This window comes from Electrophorus electricus, chromosome 1, assembly GCF_041902795.1.
Source record: "Electrophorus electricus isolate QZ-2024a chromosome 1, ASM4190279v1, whole genome shotgun sequence".
NCBI lineage: Eukaryota > Metazoa > Chordata > Actinopteri > Gymnotiformes > Gymnotidae > Electrophorus > Electrophorus electricus.
Window position 1 is genome coordinate 42,074,685 of NC_137497.1, and position 17,321 is coordinate 42,092,005.

The 17,321-nt window shown below is 48.9% G+C and overlaps 1 protein-coding gene across 9 annotated transcripts in view; it reads left to right on the forward strand.

Annotated features, from left to right (window-relative positions):
* Positions 1-17,321, forward strand: part of ncoa2 (nuclear receptor coactivator 2) — a 58,764-nt gene that overhangs the window by 35,708 nt on the left and 5,735 nt on the right. For 7 of the 9 annotated variants that reach the window (XM_081720386.1, XM_035526380.2, XM_035526378.2 and 4 more), the window contains 11 exons: positions 867-2,100; positions 8,118-8,325; positions 9,465-9,653; positions 9,905-10,111; positions 10,690-10,825; positions 11,239-11,395; positions 11,827-12,123; positions 13,920-13,997; positions 14,193-14,664; positions 16,567-16,744; positions 17,252-17,321. The exon at positions 17,252-17,321 is cut by the window's right edge and continues 96 nt beyond it. In XM_081720386.1, coding sequence (XP_081576512.1) covers positions 867-2,100; positions 8,118-8,325; positions 9,465-9,653; positions 9,905-10,111; positions 10,690-10,825; positions 11,239-11,395; positions 11,827-12,123; positions 13,920-13,997; positions 14,193-14,664; positions 16,567-16,744; positions 17,252-17,321 — 3,226 coding nt within the window. The remainder of the gene's footprint in view (positions 1-866; positions 2,101-8,117; positions 8,326-9,464; positions 9,654-9,904; positions 10,112-10,689; positions 10,826-11,238; positions 11,396-11,826; positions 12,124-13,919; positions 13,998-14,192; positions 14,665-16,566; positions 16,745-17,251) is intronic. The other 2 variants (XM_035526382.2, XM_081720404.1) reach the window with 2 other exon arrangements.

The window sequence follows — 17,321 nt, forward strand, 5'->3', positions numbered from 1 at the left end:
GGTCTGGCTGCTAGGGCATTATATACTGAACATATATGGGACACTTCCCAATATGATATACTGACTACTCAGAGCAGGCGTCTTGCTCAGTTGTTGGATTTATTTGAACCAAGCTTCCCATAAAGACTGTCTGCCTGTGTGCGTGCGTGTGCGTGCTAAGTGCAGATTAACATTAAGCCCATCCCTCAGTGGGTGGCCAGAACCTTCACACAGTTCGTCCAGAGGTGGAACCTTTTGGAACCTTTTTTTTTCGCTCACCGCAGACGACGTCTTTGTGTGTGCACCAGTGGGCTCTGGACCCTGGGCAAGTTGTTGTCTTTACTGCCCTCTCCAGCGAGGGCACCCCCGCTGTTTACCCTGATTTTCTCTCCTCCTCATCCTCCCGTACGGAACCTGGCTGGATTAAAGCCATTCCTCTAATTCCATTGTAACCTTTTTTTTTTTATATGAGAGATTCTTTCTGTGTAGTAGGAGTTCTTATGTTGCAGTTAGGACGCCATTTAAAAGTTGCAGTGCTAGCTTAGCTTAGCGGCTCCAACTGGCCTGTTGTTTGGTTTAATTTGTTTGTAAATTTGTTTCTTTGTGTTTATTTGTAAATGTGAGGCTCTTTTATCTGCCGCTTGCCAGTCGCTCTTGTTTGTGACTATGTTTGATGCTTCAGTATAAGAAGTGCATTTAAATGAAACTTTCTCAAATGTGTGTGTGTGTGCGCGCGCGCGCGTGTACAGTCAGTGCATTCTTTTACAGTTTGTTTATGTGGGTTTGTAGTACCAGTGTTTTGGCATAACTTCTGTGTAACTCTCTCAAGTACTGTGTGTGTGTGTGTGTGTGTGCGTGTGCGTGTGCGTGTGCACGTGCTTTTCCAGGGAGCAGAACGTTTGTGGCATGACTCCTGACCTGGGCAAACCTATGAACCCAGTGACCTCAATGACCTCTCCCAGCCCAGGAGGTTCCACAGGCGTCTCCCAGGGCCAGGACACCACAGTCAGCAGCAACACGCCCACCTTCCCCTCACCTGGAGGCCCCAAGGAGCCTGGTGCTGTGGGCCCCGTGCAGGCCTACCGCTTTGGCTGTCCCGGGGCGATGGGTCATATTGGGCCGATGCAGGCGACCACGCCTCAGGCCAGCGGTTACCCCCTGAAGATGAGCAGCCCATCACAGGGGAGCCCGGGCATGCTGTCACCGCGGCACCGCGCCAGCCCCGGGATGGCGGGCTCTCCCCGCCTGCCTCCGCCTCACTTCTCCCCCGCCAACCCCCTTCATTCGCCTGCACCCACTGGCCCGAGTGGAGGGGCGGGTGGCGTGGGCGGAACAGGCACAGTGGGCGGGTACACGAGCAGCTCCCTCAACGCCCTCCAGGCCCTGAGTGAGTGCCACGGCGTGTGTCTCAGCCAGGCACTGGGCTCCCCCGACAGGAAGCTGGGGTCCCCAGCTGCAGGGGTGAGCCCCCATCTGCTCCATAAGCCGGGAGGCCCGGAGTCGTTCGGAGAGCAGCAAGGCGGGCCGGAGCTGGCGGGGGCCGGGCAGGGCGATGGCAGAGAGCAGCAGAGGGACGAAAAGGGTGTCGCCCTGGCCCAGTTCGGCGCTGCCGACCCTGGCGACCCCCAGGGCCGGCTCCACGACAACAAGGGGCACACGAAGCTCCTCCAGCTTCTCACCACTAAATCGGAACCTGCGGAGACGTCCTCGCCGCCCCCCGGGCCAGAGCCCGGCTGCAAGGACCCATCCGCGACGGGGCTTCAGACGGGGGCCTCGTCCGCCCACGCCACCTCCCTGAAGGAGAAGCACAAGATCCTGCACAGACTTCTCCAGAACAGCACGTCACCCGTGGACCTGGCCAAGCTCACCGCAGAAGCCACAGGCAAGGAGCTGGGTCAGGACTCCTCGGGGTCTGCTACGGCCGAGGCAGCGACCAAACAGGAGCCGGCCAGCCCCAAGAAGAAGGACAACGCTCTGCTGCGCTACCTGCTGGACAAAGATGATAATGCGCTCAAGGACAAAAACATCAAGATGGAGCCGGGTGAGGTCAAGGTGGAAGGGACCAAGATACCCAGCGTGAAGACAGAGAAAACGGACGGAGGCTACGAGCGGACAGAACAGGTGGGTGGAGTCAGGATTGGTGGAGTGGAGGGAGGTGAGTGGAGTCAGGATCAGTAGGGGCAGGGTGGGTGGGTGGAGCTAACGTGGAGCAGGTGGGCCAGCGTGCTGGTAGGTGAAGTAAGGTGCTTTCCAGAGCAGAACTTTCAGGTTGTGTGCTTTTGTCTTCTGACCTTTTGTCTCAGAGAGTCAGACATTGCCTGATGAGAGCACACTGATCTGAGCCATGAGGGGAAGCTGTGGGTAGATCGTAGTTTGACTGTGGGTAGACCGTAGTTTCACGGTGGGTAGACCGTAGTTTGACCGTGAGGTGGTTCTGGTCCTGCTCTAAATGCCTGGCAGCAGTATGTCAGCACTTTATGTAGAACATCATACACAAATCTATATGATACAGAAATTTTAATTATGAAGATATGTCACTGCCTTTTAGTGGAAGCCATTTGCTTTATTACACACACACACACACACACACACACACACACACACACACACACACACACACACACACACACACACGCGCGCACAGTGGTAGTCTCTGAAACTTTTTCATTGAATGTGCTTTTCTGTCTCAGTTCCTCTCCACCATTCTCCATCTCTCTCTCTTTCGCTCCCTCTCTCTCTCTCCACTAAAGTAGAACAGACATCAGATTTATCTGGCCAATGGAGACCCAGATACAGCAGGGATATAAATGACTCAGTGGGTGAGAGAGAGGGAGAGGGGGGGGGGAGAGAGAGAAAGATAATGGGGGAGAGAGCGAGAGAGAGAGAGGAGGAGGAAGGGGAGAGGATAGAGGGGAGGAGGACGCTTCGGCTCTCGGCTCCTGCGGCACAGGAAGCTAGCTCTGTGGGAAACATGGCAGCCAGTTTCACTGTGACATTTGGGGGAAAAAAATAAGAGGAGGAATCATTTCACTGGGCGGCCTGTGTGGCCGAGCAGCCCGGAGGCTCAGTTAGACCAGGCGCTCTGTTTGCATTTGAGGTACCACTGCTGTTTTCCTGAAGCCTTTTCTACTTGTGCGATGATGAATCACTAAACAGCATAGGAATTTGTACATTTTTCTGATTTGGGAGCTAAATAAAATAAATAAATAAATAAATAAATATATATATATATTTGTAAATGCATATGTGTGTAAAAAAAAGAAAGAAAAGGAAATGGATAGCCAGTTAAGTAAACTTTGCATGCTCTGCTTACCACCCCCTGGCCAATTTTTCATAACTGCCACACTCCATACTGCAGTGTATCGCAGAAAGCCCTAGAACCCAGTAAGAGGACGACAGGGAGTATCGTTTCAGGCTGGTGTTTCATTCATCTGTTTGGTTCTGTGTCAGTATAGTATTGCTGATCGCGATCATCATACAGACACCGACCTGCTGGTGTGCATTAATGCCCAGCGCCCGCCCCGTTCCGCTGTGGAAAAGGCAGCAACACCAGCCAGCCTTGACCCTGGCTTGTCCAGGTGGCAGCCCTGTGCCGTGGCCAGCAGACCAAAGTGCCATCTCTCCAGCACAGCGGCCAGAACACACATCTACTGCCCCTGCGAGCGGCCGTCGCACCTGCTGTTAGTGTGGTGCCCTTGTTGCCCTGCTGTTCTCTGGAAAAACCCTGGAGTTCCGTGAGTGTTATCTGCACGGGGAATCCCAGTGATGCCTAGAATGCAGCAGCGTTCTGAGTAAAGCTCGCCTCATGCCAACCCCTAATTCCACAGTTTTATTCTCTTATGTGGAATAATGGAGGAATGTTGAGCTATTTTGCTGCATTTAATGACGACACACTCCCGAATTATCCTCTTCCTGGGACTGTTTCATGTTGTTTTCCAGCTATTATTATTATTATTATTATTAGGTAGTGTTTTCCTTCTCTCCTCTAATTCCCTGTGTATTCACCCGGCTTCATGCGTACCTTCCCCGTGTTTCCCACATGCTGTGTACACCTGGCCCACAGGCAGCGACGGCCGCCCCTCTCGGGCCCCGGCTGTCTTTCTGCTGCGGACGCCGCCATTCCTGTGTGCACGCTTACGCTTGCGCCTACATGCCAATGTGCTTTTTGTGCATGGATGTGCATGCGCTTACGCACACCCCCCCCCCACGCACACACACGTCTGCTGTGTGATTGGCTGGCTGGTAGCACAGAGTGACAGCAGAACACGAACAGAAGCAGAGATGTGTGACAGAGGTCAAACTCACACACGATGGCTTTGCCTCCACAGGTGCTTCGTGACCTGTAGCTATGAGTGCGTTTTCCACTGACTACTACGCTCATGCTTCTCCTTTGTTGTGACTGTCAAATGAATAGGACCGTTTCCTGCTGTTATATTAAACTCGCTACAATGGCTACAAATAATACACCTTTTCATTAAGTCAGTGTTAATGCCTGGCTGTCTCAAGCAGCCAGTCAAAGCCTCCTTTGTCATACGTTAAGTGACAAGTTTGCAAGACATTGAGTAAGCCGTGACTTCGTTAGAGCTTTTCCAAGACTCGCTCACTCGCTCTTATTCGCTCTCTCTTTTATTTTCTGTTATTCTCTCTCTCGCTTACTCTCCTCTCTTCCTCACTCTCTGCTTCTTTCTCTTCCTCTTTCTCTCTGTCTCTGTCCCTCTAATCTGTCCTCTGCATTATTGATGAGGTCAGAGTCAGAGGAGGGCTCCTCCGCTCTCACTGACCACAGTCGTGTTGCTGCTCTCTCTCAGCCTCTGTCTGCGTGCGCACGGAGAGCGACTTTATATGGAGCTGTCTGCATGCTTGCTGGAGTGTGCATGCGTGCGTGCTCGCGCACATGCTTCCGACTGTGCCGGGACTGTGTGTGTGTGTGTCTGTGTGTGTGTGTGTGTGTTTCTTTATCCTCCTCATTACAGCTCAAGTCTGCACCTTATGAAACAGTGGGATGCATAAGAGGGCTTTAGGAGTGTCTCACTCCTGACTAAACTCTCCCTGCGTCTGATTCTGAAGCTCTGCCCCATATTCCTAAAATGGGCACGCAATCACACACATGTAGCCTAATATAACACCAAACAGGGGCTACCTAACGATGTGAAATCTAGCTAATTTAAGGTGCTCAATGACCTGATAAAAGAGCATTGACTTCTAATGTTGGAGCAGATTCTGAATGGCTGTGTTAACTGTGCTCTGCTCTGTTATGCTGGATTAAATATTCTGTGCTCTGTAGGGCTGTGTTAACTGTGCTCTGCTCTGAATGCTGGTTTTAACTATGCTTTGAATGGTTGTGTTAACTGTATTCTGGTCTGAATGGCTGAGTTAACATTGCTGTGCTTTGTATAGCTGTGTTAACTGTGCTCTGCTTGCAGGGCCGTGTTAACTGTGTTCTGCTCGCAGGGCCGTGTTAACTGCTCTGTATGGAAGTGTTAACTGTGTTTTGGTATGTATGGCTGTGTTAACTATGCTCTGAATGGCTATGTTAACTGTGCTGTGCTCTGTAGGGCTGTGTTAACTGTGCTCTGTATGGTAGTGTTAATTGTGATCTGCTCTGTTTTGCTGGCTCAACTGTGTTCTGCTCTACAGGGCTGTGTTAACCATGCTCTGCTCTATAGGGCTGTGTTAACTATGCTTTGAATGGCTGTGTTAGCCATACAGAGCAGAGCATAGTTGTGTTAACTGTGCTTTGCCTTGTTCTTGTGATCACCTACATCCTTCACGGTCAGCTGCGGACAAACCAGCCTGCAGCTCTGTCACAACAACCAGCACCCCTCAGCCCCTCGCTTTTATAAGTATCTGTAACCCAGCCCCCCTCTTTAAAAAAGCCCCCAAAACCATCTCTCTGGATTTCAGCCTTCCTCTGTAAAGCGGTCAAGACTGGTCTGATGGGAGGTGGCACAATCAGTCCTGCTGAAGTCCTAACTCCCATTTCCTCTTGAATCTCTCTTGCTGGGGGCTTGGAGAGGCCTGTAGGCCCCATGGTGCATTGCAGTACATACTTCTGCTCCACTGAGGGAACGGTGCGAGATAATCATGTGGTTCATCTGCACCTCAGATCAGAAAGCCACACAGAAGAGCTTCTCTCACGCCACAGCCAGCATCCTGGGCATCACACGCCTCAGCGCCAGTGGGTCGTGTGGCACCTCTTTGGGCAGGTTTCAGTCCTCTGTGACTTAGGCATGTGGCTCAGAGGCCAGCCCCTCCCACTCCACACACACACACACACACACACACACACACACACGACCGTATGTGGAGGAGAGACATAGGGAGGACAGGCAGACCCAGAGAATGTTGGAGAGGAAACTGTAGAGCGGGCTTATGGAGGAGAGAAAGAGAAATGAGAGAGAGAGAGGAGATGCTAACCAATCAGCAGCAGGTCTCCCTGGATGCGTGCGTGCGGTACACCAGCACTGACCTCATTACGTAGCTCGTCTTCATGGCCTGTGCATGTGCAACCCTTTCCCTCCATATATATACACAGAGAGAGAGAGAGAGGGAGAATTAGAGACAGAGGCAGATATAGTGTGAGCACTGGTGGGGGAGAGTGATGGAGAGAGAGAGAGCGAGCGAGCATGTGAGAGACTCAGCACACACCGGCGGGGGGGGGGGGGCGTCAGAGAGTGGGGCAGTGCAGAGCTGATCTGGTGCCTGTTGGATCTCCCCCGCCAGACAGACCTTTCTCCACACACACACTCCTCCTGCTCTCAGCTGCCACTTCATTTGGATCCTCTTTAGATGCATGTAAATACAACTGTTACATGAAGTCATACCCTTTTCAAATGAGGCCACCTGAGGTTACCTGCATTCTCAATCAAGGTACTGATGCTCTGAATCCTATTAGTACAATTTTTTATTTATTTATTTTTTAAGCTAAGTTGAACAAATTTGGTAAAATTTCAGCCTTTAGAAGTACAACAGCATGCCTGTTGAACTGAGACACAGTATCTCATTCAGGATTTGCATTTATAGTTCATGAATCTGTGCTGCTGACTGCTCCATTAATTCAACCGTATTGTAATAGAGATGTCATGAGTGCTGCCCCCTCCTGGCGGACCTTGAACATTGCGTGTGTTTATTTCGATTTTTCCGCTGTCTTGGCTGTGGGCGCTGTATGTTAACGTGTTTCAATGTGTGTGGTCCACTCTAGCAAAGCTTTGCTTTAAATGCTATGTGTCCTTTGCTTTAGGTTTTTTTTTTTTTTTTTTTTCTCAAATAGATGGTTTAATTTTGTGCTGTTTTGAATAAGTGGACATTGTGGAAGGATAATGGGAAGTCTTTATGTGGTTTTGGCTAGGATTACAGGGTCTTTACTGCTGTAGTGCTGGTCCCAGTAGATAAAGTCCAGTTAAGTCAAGACGACATTGCCAGCGGCTTCTCCATTTGAGCTCTTTTTCTGCCCCCACTGTTATTCTTACATATGAAAGGTTTGGGGGGGGGGTTACAAAGAAAATACATGGAGCATGTGTTTAAATGAAGCTGTGTTTTGACCTTTTGTGTGTGTGTACGCGCACTGTTTTCAAATAACTTCACAGCGGAAGAGGCAGTCTACTGTGCTGGGCTATAAAATGGTAACAAGTCTGTAGCAAATAGAGTAGACTACAGCTACCTTTATCTCTGTGTGAAGAGTGGCCTAGATTCCTGTGTGTGTGTGTGTGTGTGTGTGTGTGTGTGTGTGTGTGTGTGTGTGTGTGTGTGTGTGTGTGTTGGGCGGGGGGTGGAGGTGTGTTCTGGCAGGCAGACAAGGCAACCACAGCATAACATGCGTCTTCTCTTGTCCCTGTGGTGAGATGTGAATCCGAGGGTCTCTGCCCTCTTTCCCATGTGACTGTGGATTGCACAGGAAGTACGCCATCTTACTGCTGCGATCTGTTTGCTGGCGCTTTTAATGAGTGTTCTGTCTTCTGTCACGTGCATTGAATTACTTGTTCTCTGCTTATCCTGTGTTTCCAGCTTGGCAGAATTCGTAACTTATTGTTGCAGCGTTGCAACTGTGCAAGGAGCACGTCATCATTTGTCTTGTATAGATGCTTATGTGTGTGTGTGTGTGTGTGTGTGTGTGTGTGTGTGTGTGTCTGTGTGTGTAGTCGAGTGAGCTGGATGATATTTTGGATGACCTGCAGAACAGTCAGCCAGGCCTGTTCTCTGAGTCGCGGTCGGTGTCTCTGCCGGGTGCCGTGGACAAGCAGGCCATCATCAACGACATCCTTCAGATCACCGGAGAGGGCGGAGCTACCGTAGGACCCCAGCAACAGCAGCAGCAGCAGAGAGTCCTACAGGCCATGGGACAGCAGAGTGAGTCTCCCGCACACGCATTCACTCATACATGCGCACACACACACACACACACACACACACACACACACACACACTTCAGCTCACTAAGAACTAAGATACATAGCCCAGGCTTGTTGCCAGTGTTGTCTGTGCGCTGCGCTGCGCTGTTTAACACAGGGTCAGACACTTACAAACCCAAAGCTGCCTGAAAAACTCCTTTTTTCATACTGAACACAACATTCAGCTGTAATCTCAGGTATCACACTCAGAGGCTGACAGTCCTGCCATGTGACTTAGCTCGGTACTGCTCACACTCACGCAAGCAAGAGATTAGACACGCACTCCTTGCCTGGCTGCTCTCGCTCTCTGTCTTTCTCTTTCCTTCTTTCTAGTTCCCTTCCTTCACTACAAACCGTAGCTGCTGGCTATCTTGTGCAACTGTCTACAACAGAGAGTATGCAGAGTAACGTTACCTCCTGAAACACACTGGCATGGACTTACTGACTCACTCACTCACTCTCTCTCTCTCTCTTGGCCTAATCCTATCTGCATCACACCTCAAAACTCTTATTCACTTCGTGTGTGTTCGGGTGTGCATGTGCTCATGTCAATATGTGAAAGTATGTGCTGTGTTTCACTACATTCTAGTGTGTGAGCTGTGCGTGTAACCGTGCGGTTCGTGTTCCTGTTCGATCATGCATACCCTTCTCACAGTGACGGCAGTGTATGGAAGGTGCTCTGTAAATGAACTAGCTTTGTCTCGGTACTTAGAGCCATAAATAGAGAGAAGAGAAAACATTTTGGATTCATAATATATTGTTTGGAGTTTTCTCTATGGAAATCAGATTTTGTCTGAAAACTGATGTCTATGGGTAAAATAAAACAAAACACTTCCTCATTTTCACAGTCCAGCTTCCTGAAAGGGAAGTTATATCCATGGCAAAGCAACCAAATATGGTTACTCTGTGTCTATACAGTAGCGCAGTGTTAACACTTAACATTCTAGTTGAGCTGTCGTTACTAACCTCGCGTTAACTGAGTGTCATGTGACCTGCTCCTCGGTTCTATAGCGTGGCAGGGTCGACCCTCTGCTCTTAAGTCAATCCTCTGTGCTTTTTTGTGTGTGTGTGTTCGCGTGGGTCTTTGCGTGTCTTTAGGTTTCGGTGGTCCGAGGCATCCAGGAAGACCGGCTCCTCTGCGGGGTGTATCTCTGGATATGAGCTTGTCTGCTAAAGGTGCACCAGGCCACTACCACGTGATGCGGAACAGCACCCCCTACTCGCTACTGCAGCAGCAAGGCATGATGGGAAATCAAGGTGTCATGTCTAATCATCCCAACATGGCAGGTAGGTAGTTTGGACCCCAGCTGAATTCCTCTGCTTCTTTTGCTGCGCATGCGGGAGTGTGTGTGTCTGTTTGTGTGTGTCTGTTTGTGTGTGTCTGTTTGTGTGTGTCTGTTTGTGAGGCCTTAATGTTTACATTGTGCAAACCTGTATCACAGACATTTAATTAAAGAGGGTATCCATCAGGCAATTGATTGGGTTAGATGTGCTGTTTACGTGTGTGTGTGTGTGTGTGTTTGTGTGCGCACACACAGGCATGCCTCCTGATGCCTGGGCCTCTCAGGGTGCTGCTGTCGTCAGTAGCTCTTCACCTGTCACTGCGGTGCCCTCCACACAGCAGTCACTCCAGCAGGGGGTGCTCCACAACCGCATGGTGCCCAACACCAGCACAGCCATGCCTATGAGACCAAATAGCCAGCCGGGCACCAGACCTATGCTGCAGTCTCCAATGATGCCCAATGGTATACACACACACACACACACACACACACACACACACAGAGGTCCCATCTGATCAAACACCAAACTAAAATGTCAGTGGCTTGGTTACTCCGAACTCTCACTCTGTAATCCAGTTGTCTTATGATGTGAGTGGGACATGATCATGAGTGTGTGTGTGTGTGTCATCGTTGTTCATGCTGTAATAAGTGTAAAGCTCAGATTTAATGTCAGGGCACAAAAAGCCTCAGGTGAAGCTGTAGTTTCTGTGACTTGGAGAACCAAAGCTGTTCTGGATATACTGGATGTTCCAATGAATTTCCAAGTGTAATTCTGATGTAATGTTATAAATATTTTTTTTTGTTGTCACTTATCATGGATATTTAACCTGTTTGTCCGTGTACGTGTGTGTCATGGGGGTGTGTGTGCGTGCGGTTGTGTCTGTGTCATGGGTGTGCGTGGGGTTGTGTCTGTGTGGGGGTGTGGGGTTGTGTCATGGGGGGGGGGGTGTGCACGGTCATGTCTGTCTCTTTGTGCATGTGGTAATTCGGGGGGTGTGTGTGTGTGTGTGTGTGTGTGTGTGTGTGTGTTCCTCCTCTAGCCCAGTCAGACATGGACATAGGCATGGGAATGGCAGGCCACCAGTTTCCACAGCAACAGGCACCACCCAATCAGACGGCTCCATGGCCAGACAGCATGATTCCCGTAGAGCAGGTGCCCTTTGGAGACCCGGGCAGGTAAACATCCTTTCTGAAGGGCTTCACCCCTCCTCGTCACACACACTTAGGCTTCAGCTGCTGATACATTTGCGTAAAGTCAAATCCTGCAGGCTTTAGTTTATTCTGACTTATCTCACCCATGCTTTCTGTGGACCCCTTACATGTTAATCCAGATTTCGCTGTTTTATGTGTGTGTATTTTCTGCCCTTTTACACCATAGTGTGTGTGAGACACACAGCGTGTTTGCACCTGTGTTTGTGCTCATGCATATATGTGTGTGTGTGTGTGCTGCTGCTCTGTGCCAGGCCAGTGTACAGTAGACTTCAGGAGCATGGTGCGTGTTTGTTTAAGACTCTTTGCCAGGCCAGTGTACAGTAATCCTCAGGAGGACTGCGTGTGTCTGTGTGTGTCTGTGTGTTGCTCTGTGCCAGGCCGGTGTACACTAATCCTCAGGAGGACGGTCTGTGTGGTCCTGAAGGCCCCGCTGATGAAAGGTCTCTGTTGAACCAGCTCTACACGGCTCTCAAAGACTACGACGGCCTGGAGGAGATTGATCGAGCACTGGGCATTCTGCCAGTTGTGGGCCAGGTAGTACCACATGCCGGCATCTCTGTACTGGAGTGAAGAACATCTCCCACCTGCTGTCTGCTCATGCTTCATGTTCAAATGCATGTTTAGATCAAGAGCAGTAGATCGAGAGAAATCCTGTCCTGCTCCTGAAATGCATGCAGGTTCTGAACGAGGTGTAACATGTACACGCTTAAAACTTTCTGCACAGCTTCTCACCTTCACTTTTTCCCCATAGACACTTCTTAAAAATCTTTTTATTCCACATAGTAAAGAATCTCAGTCAAGCTGCAGTCTCAGGCTTAGGCTGATATAGTGGCAGTGTCGCAAATTTGAGGTTCTGAGTCAGTGTGTGTGTGTGTGTGTGTGTGTGTCTATTAGTTGTTGATCTTCCGTGTGTTCCCGTGTGTTCCTGTGTGTGTCTGTACGGGTCTGTCTGTGTGTGCGTGCAGGGTGCTACGTTGGAGCCAGAGCAGTTCTCTGGGCAGGAGCCCAGTTTGCTGATGGATCAGAAGGCCCCGATGTACAGCCAGCCGCAGTACGGGCCTCCACAGCCTCCTATGGCCCAGGGAGGCTATGCCACCATGTCGGACCCCAACTTCCACAGCATGGCAGGCCCCATGGGCCAGAGGCCGGGCTACCCTATGCTCCGCCTACAGCCCCGTCCAGGATTCCGCCCTGCGGGAGTTGTCGCCGGCCAACCAAACGCGCTCAGACTGCAGCTGCAGCACAGGCTACAGGCCCAGCAGGTCAGAAACACTTACACACACGTTGCAACATGGCTGAGGTTAGCCCCGCTTACACACACCTTACAATATGGCTGAGGTTACACACGCTTACACACACGTTACAGCATGGCTGAGGTTACACACGCTTACACACACGTTACAGCATGGCTGAGGTTACACACGCTTACACACACGTTACCGCATGGCTGAGGTTACACACGCTTACTCACACGCTTACACACACGGCTGAGGTTACACACGCTTACTCACACGCGTACACACACGTTACAGCACGGGCGAGGTTATACACACGTTACAACACGGGCGAGGTTATACACGCTTACACACGTTACAGCATGGCTGAGGTTACACACGCTTACACACACGTTACAACATGGCTGAGGTTACACACGCTTACACACGTTACCACATGGCTGAGGTTACACACGCTTACACACACGTTACCGCATGGCTGAGGTTACACACGCTTACACACACGTTACAACATGGCTGAGGTTACACACGCTTACACACACGTTACCGCATGGCTGAGGTTACACACGCTTACACACACGTTACAACACGGGCGAGGTTAGACACGCTTACCCACACGTTACAACACGGGCGAGGTTAGACACGCTTACCCACACGTTACAACACGGGCGAGGTTACACACGCTTACACGTTGCAGCATGGCTGAGGTTACACACGCTTACACACGTTACAGCATGGCTGAGGTTACACACGCTTACACGTTGCAGCATGGCTGAGGTTACACACGCTTACACACGTTACAGCATGGCTGAGGTTACACACGCTTACACGTTGCAACATGGCTGAGGTTACACACGCTTACACGTTACAGCATGGCTGAGGTTACACACGCTTACACACACGCTTACACACACGTTACAACATGGCTGAGGTTACACACGCTTACACGCACGTTACAACATGGGCGAGTGTTTGTCTAGAAAGGAGCTGCTCTCTCTTTGTTGCATTTATGTGCAGCTTTTGTTTTGAGAGGAACCGTAAATGTTTTTTAAAAATCCTGCTGTTGTAACTATACTTTGTTTTGCAGGACTAATTATTGCCATTATTCTTCTTTAAAAAGCTTCTGGGACCTGATCTTTTATTTACTTACTTATTTTTATTACCATTTCATTTATTTATTTTTGTTCATCTGATCTATCTTGTCAACATATGGCGTGTGAGTCCAAACTGTACATGAATATCGTAAAGAATAATAAAAGTGCATTACCTTAGATAAGTGTGTGAAAACTGGGCTGGGTGTTTACTTGTGTTTACTGGGTAAACAGCATTCTCCAGTCGATGAAATGCACCAGGGTTTCATAGAAACTCATTCATTCAATTACAGTAGGGAATAAAACCTTTGCATTGCATCATAATGAATGTCTGTCTTTGGAAATCTTGTTCCTTAAAAAAAAAAAAAAAAAAAAAAAAAAAGTTTGGTGTGCCCCCTGCTGGCTAGTTAAGGAACTGCTACTTGACCTTATTTCAAGTTGTATTAAATCCATATCTAATTTAGTGTAAATTCCAGTTAAACTGTTAAATACCATAGAGAGGTTCTTTTGAGGGTGGTCTTCTCTACCCCACCCCCCACCGCGTCTTTTTTGGGGGGCTCCAGATGTTTTTGACGAGATGTACAGAGAGATTAAGACCTAAAGAATGACATCTGCATTCAGGCTTCTTTCCATTCACTTCCAAGTCTGTTACATATGCTATAAGCAAATACGTTAACACAGTTTATTGGTTTTTTCTATCACTCTTTTGTTCTCTCTTGTTCCCTCTTTCAGAATCGCCAACCCATGATGAACCAGATGAGCGGAGTGTCAAATATGAACCTACCTCTAAGGCCCAATGCTCCCACTCAGGTCAGTCTGGCTCGCAGAGGAACAAAGATCCCTGCACGGTTTAGTCTTTCAACCCCACTGTAATTATACTGGTCCTCACTGATCCAAAATCCTGTGATGCTTTATCAGTGAAGATGGCAAGTAAAACCTTGGGGGTTTTTTTTGTTTGTTTGTTTGTTTGTTTTCTCTCTCTCTCTCTCTCTCCTCCTGTCCCAGGGGTCCATAAACGCTCAGATGCTGGCGCAAAGGCAGCGGGAGTTATTGAGCAACCACCTCCGGCAGCGTCAGCTGGACCAGCAGCGGCAGCAGCAGCAGCAGCAGCAGCAGCAGCAGCGGAGCCTGGTGATGCGCGCTCAGGGCCTCAGCCTGACGCCCACCATGGCGGCGGCGGCGGCGGCCGTGGGCATGCCTGGCGTGATGAGCGGCGCGCGCAACCCCCAGGCCACGCCCCAGCAGTTCCCCTACCCAGCCAGCTATGGTACAGGCCTGGCCTCGCCACCCCCCTCAACCAGCCCCTTCTCTCCCGTCTCCCCAAATCTGCCCGCCCCGCAGCATCTGTCGCACGCCCCCCTGCATGGCTCCCCGATGGGGCTTGCTAACCAGGCCGTGCTGGGCAGCCTGAGCGGACCGTTCGGGCCTGGTATGAGCCCGCAAATGCAGCACAGTGCCTTTCTGTTTCCCAGCTCAGGTACTGCCTGCTCTTTCTCCCTGTGTGTCCATGCTAACACACACACACGCGCACACACACACACACACACACACGCGCCAACATCAGGAGCGCTGAGGGCTTAGCAGCGGGATCAGTGTGATCTGACATTTTAGCTAGACACGTGCTAATTAACGATGGCCACCTCTGATCAGCACCGTGTGTCTGCTAATAGAAAATAAGAGATACTTGGGCTAATTGGACTCACCGCATTTGACCCAAAGAACCACGAGTTTGTAGTAAAACACTCAGAAATTAATATCGAGATCAGTTTGTTAGATTGACTTGCTTGGAGTAAAGACTGGATTATAGAATTCAGTTCTTTATAAATTAAAATCTTTAGCTTTTGTTTTTCTTTTTCTTTTTTATGCAGTCTATGTTCTGAACCACATAAAAACAAATAATTTGGTCCGTTACCTTAATTCTTACCCTAAAGTCAATAAAGCATTGTGTCCATTAGAGGGCAGTCATGCCTGGGAAGGTTCTGTTATGTAAGCTCTAGTGTGAGGCAAGCATAATGAGAAGTTATTTTGCATGTCAGCACAATTACAGTGGAACAGTCAGCGATCCTATTTTTTTGCCCTTATGTCAGGTGGAGGTGCTGTGGTGCTCTTTGTGGTGATGGAAGTGTAATTTGTACATAAAGCAGACAGGCACACACAGCCACTGTCGAGTGAATAGGTCTACCTAACCTGCCACTAATAAATGTTTCTGTTACTGATCGTCCTTAAATAACTGATGCAGGCCAATGACTAAAATTCAGATTGCTTTAAAGGGTTTTAATCTTCATACATCTGCCATGTCTGTGTCCGCAGTGTCACTGTGTGTGTGTGTGTGTGTGTGTGTGTGTGTGTGTGTGTGTGTGCTGCCTGATAGGCTGATGGTGTTGAATGGAAGCCAACCTGTTGATTTCTCAACTAATAATATAATGACCCCTTCCCTTCCTCCCAGGTTCACCAAACGCTGCTTCTCCGTTTCCTCTGGCTGCTCGAGCTAGCCACTAACGCTAACCTGCATGCTAAGCTGCCTCCTGGTCCTTGGCCCTGCCCGTAGCACGTCTGTGCCTCTTTTCCCCTCCCAACATCTGTTCTGCAGCTGTGATTTTGATGCTCACGCAAGCACGATGGAAATGACCGATAAAATGGCGAAATCTCACTTCTGAAATGATTAACCTAATTATGATTATTAAATCTTAAGCAAAAGATCTTTTGATTGTTTGCAGTAATAAATGTAAGTGCAACTGTGTGTCTGTGAAAGTATGTTTATTACGGGGGGGGGGGTTATAAGTGTGATGTCATATGGAGGTGGATTGTTGGACTCCAGAACTTGCAGATCCTCCGCTGGGTTTTGGCTCAGCCATCTGGCTTTGCTGATTAATTCAGGTAAAATTAATCAGTGAAACCAACTGGGTGATTCAAAATCAGGGCAAGTTCTTTTAAACCTATACGACTGCATACGGTGGCAGACGTGTTTAGAAGTGAGTGTGTGTGTGTGTGTGTGTGTGTGTGTGTGTGTGTGTGTGTGTGTGTGTGTGTGTGTGTGTGTGTATGTGTGTGTATGTGTGTGTGTGTGTGTGTGTGTGTGTGTGTGTGTGTGTGTGTGTGTGTGTATTTGGGGCATGTATAAGTTTGTCGGTGTTTGGAAATGTTTGTTTATTGTGGGGAGGTGGAGGGAAGTTTCTTTATCACAAGGCCATTTTAACTTAATAGACTACTAAGCTTGCTGTGCTTTTCTCCTGATCTTTCAAAAAAGTACAGTCTAAGCTAGGCTTGTATGGACATGCTACAAATGCGGTTATTTCTGATTATGGCTCTAGTTGTCTCATAAGTGCTGTAGCATGCCTTTGCATAAATGTGTGTGTGTGTGTGTGTGTGTGTGTGTCAGGAATGAGTCAGCAGGCTGATGGCGGGTTTGGAGGGGCTGCCACACCTCAGAGCCCGCTCATGTCTCCCAGGATGGGCCATGCCCAGAGTCCCATGATGCAACAGGCCCCGGGCAATGGCACTTTTCAGTCCTCTCCAGATATGAATGGCTGGACCCAGGGCAACATGAATGCCAACAGGTACACACACAGAATTAGCAGCAAGTACTAAGGGCTGACGTATCTGTATTAAGCACTCTGGGACGTGTTAACAGGGTTTTACAGTGCTAACTAGTCCCAGGACATGTATGTCATATTATGTATCAAGGCATCTAATGTGTTTGAACCTCTTAAATCTTTCATTTCATGGAGCGTCATTAATGAATAAAGTTGTTCATTTAAGTACCATAAACATTTAGCAGTGTAAAATCTCACTATTTCTTAATAAGCTTTCACTTTTAATTTATCTCAATACCAAACAGCATACGAACAACTTAAAAAGTGAAGCAAAGCTCAGTCACAACTGATGTTTAATTATTCTAATTAAATTAAAGTTATTATAATTAATTATAGTATGCTTAAATTACAGGCTTAATTTAAAAAAAACATGAAAAAGATGTATATGCTCATCGAAGTGCAAGTGCAGGATAAGCCACTTATTCTAGCAAACGAGTGGCATTTGTGACCCCGGCCCCGCTCCTTCCCCAGCATGTTCCCACAGCAGTCGAACGGCAGCAGTGTGTACAACGGCAACGCGATGAACCTCAACGTCTCCATG